This window comes from Mus pahari, chromosome 4 (genome assembly GCF_900095145.1).
Source record: "Mus pahari chromosome 4, PAHARI_EIJ_v1.1, whole genome shotgun sequence".
NCBI classification, from domain to species: domain Eukaryota; kingdom Metazoa; phylum Chordata; class Mammalia; order Rodentia; family Muridae; genus Mus; species Mus pahari.
Window position 1 is genome coordinate 27,162,369 of NC_034593.1, and position 4,252 is coordinate 27,166,620.

Sequence of the window (4,252 nt, forward strand, 5' to 3'; positions counted from 1 at the left end):
CAGTGTACTTAAATATAATAAATAAATGTTTTTTTTTTAAAAAATAAAATAAAATAAAAATAAAAAAGATTCAGGGAGGATTTCTAGCAATGAGAAAGTTATAGAAAGCAAAAGCTGCCAGGTATGGTGTCTTGTGTTGCCTGTGCACCAACTCTCAAGAGGCAGGAGTGTTGCCCTGATCTTATAAAACGTCATTGTGAAGCCAGCATGAGACATCTGGTGTCCTGCTCCATCAGTGTGCACCTTACTTATTTGAGATGGGATGCGTCACTGTGCCTGGAACCAAGCCATGGCACCCAGCACATCTAGCACCCCTCCCTTCAGGTCTCTTCCAGTTCCCACAACACTAGGGTCACAGGCAGACATTTGACCACACCTAGCTTCTTACATGGGTTCTTGGGATTTGAACTCAGGTCTTCATGCTTGTATAACAAGAGCTCATACATACAGATCCATAACCTCAGGCCAGTTTCTGTGATTTTGATACCAACCTGACCTAGCTAGTGAACCCCAGTTCAGCCAGAGCTACATAGCAAGACACTGTCTCAAAAAAGAAAAAGAGATGAGACAGGAGAACAAGCTTAGTGACCTGACTTAACTATCAATGAAATATACCTGAAATGATCATTATTAACCAAGAATTTGGGTCTACCAAATATCAAAAGTGTAATGCATTTGGCTTTTAAAATTGAGGTTAAAGATGTTTAAATCAAAGGTTAAAGGAAATAGAAGAAGGCAAGCAGAGACCCAGGCCTGGAATTCCTACAGTTAGGGCTGGAGACAGGAAGGGTTCATCCTTGGCTACACAATGAGCTAGAGGCTAGCCTCAATTACATGAGACCTTGCATAAGAGATAGAAAGAGAAGGGGGTGGGTGTAAGAAAATAATATTGTTATACATTTCTTATACATCTAAAACACAGACATAAAGAAAGGTATCAATCAAAATGTCACAAAAGCAAGCTGAAGGGCTGGAGAGCTGGCTAAGCAGTTAAGAGTGGGTATGTCGGGCTGGTGAGATGGCTCAGAGGGTAAGAGCACCAGACTGCTCTTCCGAAGGACCAGAGTTCAAGTCCCAGCAACCACATGGTGGCTCACAACCATCCGTAACAAGATCTGACGCCCTCTTCTGGAGTGTCTGAGGACAGCTACAGTGTACTTACATATAATAAATAAATAAATCTTTAAAAAAAAAAAAAAAAGAGTGGGTATGTCTTGCTTGCAGAGGACCCATGTTAGACTAGAATTTACAATTGCCTGAAATTCCCTGAGGCATATGACACCCTCTTCTAGGCTTCAAGGGCACATGCATGCACAGAGAGACGACAGAGACAGAGAGACAGACAGAGAGAGAGAGAGAGAGAGAGAGAGAGAGAGAGAGACAATGCTCTTAACCACTCCACCGTCTCTCCAGCTCCTCAAGTTTGTCATATTACACACACTTCCCACCCTGGATTATTCCTATCTTCATGTTATTTTAAACAAGTGTGATCACATTAGGTAGAGTTTTTTTTATTAGATAGATTTTTTTCATCTTGTATTTTTCACTTAATTTCATTGTTAATGCCATTAACAATGATTTGTAAGCTCCCATCAATCAGATAAGGCATACGGTTCTTGCCTGCATCCTCGGAGCTGAACATTACTGGCTGGTCTTCAGTTTCTGAGACTGCAGCAGCACTGTCTGGGGTGAACTTGGTGGTGTTTATAAGCACTTTTTAATCCCAGGATCTCAGAGTGATTAAGAATGATCTCATTTGCTCTCTAGTAGGTGAGATGAGCCAGTAGCATTTTAATTATTTTTTCACCAGGAATATTGATGTCCTGAAGACATCAACCAGTATCCTCTGTGCCCTTTCCTCTCTGCCCTGTCTTCCTTGCTTGATCCTCCCTGCACAGTCCTCCCTGCCCAGTCCTCCCTGCTGCATTCTCCCTGCAGAAGGTGACTTTCCAATCGGGCCCAAGCAGAGCAGAGGCTCCCATGCCACCTTCTCAGTCTGAGGCAAACTTGGTGGCTAACAGTGTAAGCAGGCTAGCTCTAGCTCCATAGCTTGCCTGGGTGTGGTCACGACAGAAACTAGCAGCCTTGCCCTTTGACATCTGAACTGAGCGAGGAGAACTCGAGGTAGCTCAGCCACGCACCACGATTCAGCTAGTAAGGATCCCCCTGTGTTTGTGATGCTGGGCATGCGTATTCAACTACTACCTCCCTGAAGTTGGTTTCAGCTGAAAGGAGGTTTTGGTCATTGCTCGAATCTTTCTGGGTATTTGTTTTGTTGTTGTTGTTGTTGTTTTAATACAAAATTGCTTAGCGACTTTTTGTGAAACAGCAAATGAAGCTGATAAAAAGCCACCACCAAGTTCAGGGCGGGAGCAACGAGAAGCTCTGCATGTCAGGAAGGGAAGTGAGCGTAGGGGTGCATCGGGGGCAGGCTGGACTGTCTTCCACCTTGCTTGTCTCATGAGGAGCATCCTCACGTTCGCTTGCTGGCTTGGTTGCTATTCTGTCTCCTGCCACAAAGTGACTCGCTGTAATTGCCCGCTCATAAAAGCCTTAGCTCATAGCTGGGCGAGCCTCTCTACTTTATGGTCTGATCCTTCTACCAGCCTGGAACCCACTCCCAACCCATCCAATGCCTCTCCTCCTCCTTCATGCCCTAAACCAAATACCCAATAGAGTAGTTAAAGCTGGAGGTTAGCGGGTACCCAGTACTGCTTATAGCGCTAACAGCCATCCAAGTTTTCTGTAGTGGGAGAGCTTGGCTTCAAGGTGTCCTCCTCCCGAGAATGTGCCAGAACATTTCTAATATCATATCTCAAAAGCCTGGCATGGCTCTCCTCTCCTCTGCCCATTTCTGACTTCTCTGCTGCCCCAAGCCTAGCACAGGAGTTCAAGACCCCCACTCCCCTGAACTTCAAAATTCTTCTGCTTTGCATACCCTTGGGGAGAAGGGTCCTAAAATAATCTTTTTCACTTCCCACTTACTCAGTATAGCTGGATGGTTAACACCAGTAATCTCTACACTTGGGAGGTGGAGGCAGAGAGATCAGTTCAAAGTTAGATCAGGTACAGAGCAAATTTGCAGTCAGCCCAGGCTACGTGAGATGCTGTCTCAAAAATAATAATAATAATAATAAAGCTAGAATGTACATAAAGTATGCAGACCTGTCTAGCTGAGAGAGTTCCAGGAAGCCACCACCGTGCTAGAGCACACAAAGACAAGCATCTCTATTTCAAGATAAGATGAGGGGCAAAGACCCAGAGTCATACAGCTGCCTAGGTGGGGAGCTGAAACCTGAATCTTGGTCTGAACCATTAAGGCTTCACCAATAAGATTAAAGGCTGGTGTCATTTCTTTGTTCTTTTGTACAAGAGATATATTGCTGAGCACTGCTTTGAGCGCGGGGGTCCATAGCCCACACCACGTGGGTCACCTGTGCATCCAGGTACAGTGCTCCACACCTGGAATGCCAGCACTGGAGAACAGGAGGCAGGAGGATCGTTCTTAACTGTATAGAGAACTTGAGGCCAGCCTGGGCTACATGACAGCCTGTCTCAAAACAGCAACCAAAGGTGAGGGTGGGGTGGGGTGGGGTGGAGGTGGGTGGTAGGGGTACCTGGGAGGCATTACAAGCTGGCCTCCTCAAAGCACCTACCGAACTCAGTTTTCAGCGTGTCGCGTATTATAGCCGTTCTGGCCTTGTTTAGCAGGATGCACACTGATGGGAGATTCAGGGGTGGACTTACCTCCCTTGACGCCTCCGGCCACCCTGTAGTGTGATTTGGACCGGGATACTGAAGGGCTGCATGATGGATGCGCCTTGTCTGAGCTGTGCCCTTTTAGAGCGCAGGAAGCCTAAGTAAGCATCATAGGAAGTGGAGTCCCAGAGGGAGTTCCCAATTCCCTGCCTGGCCACAGACACCAGGACCCCTGCTGCATCCCGGGCTGCAGGACCTCTAGAAGTTTCCTAGAGAGGTGGGAACTCGGGGAAGTCTGGCTGCAAAGCAGCGCTCAGGCATAGCTGCTCATGGAGTACCTGGGTGGTTCTGAAGCCAACAATGCTTCCCCCCCAGCATTGCCTGGCTGGCGCCTGTTCCACCTGACACCTGTGTTTCCTCTGAATTCACCAGGTGCATTGTCATAGAGACCGAGAGGACTGTGGAAAGTTCTGAGCCCCCGGGGACTCTGTGTAATTGGGGACAGACATACCCAATACACATCGTGTAAGAAGAGGAAATGTTCTGTCCCAGA

At 46.8% G+C, this 4,252-nt stretch overlaps 1 protein-coding gene across 1 annotated transcript in view; it reads right to left on the reverse strand.

Moving 5' to 3' along the window:
• Kcnmb3 (potassium calcium-activated channel subfamily M regulatory beta subunit 3) overlaps positions 1 to 3,809 on the reverse strand; it is a 19,974-nt gene extending 16,165 nt beyond the window's left edge. The window contains exon 1 of the mRNA XM_021197084.1: positions 3,748 to 3,809. Within this exon, the coding sequence (XP_021052743.1) occupies positions 3,748 to 3,809 (62 nt within the window). The remainder of the gene's footprint in view (positions 1 to 3,747) is intronic.
• Positions 3,810 to 4,252: the final 443 nt, after the last annotated feature.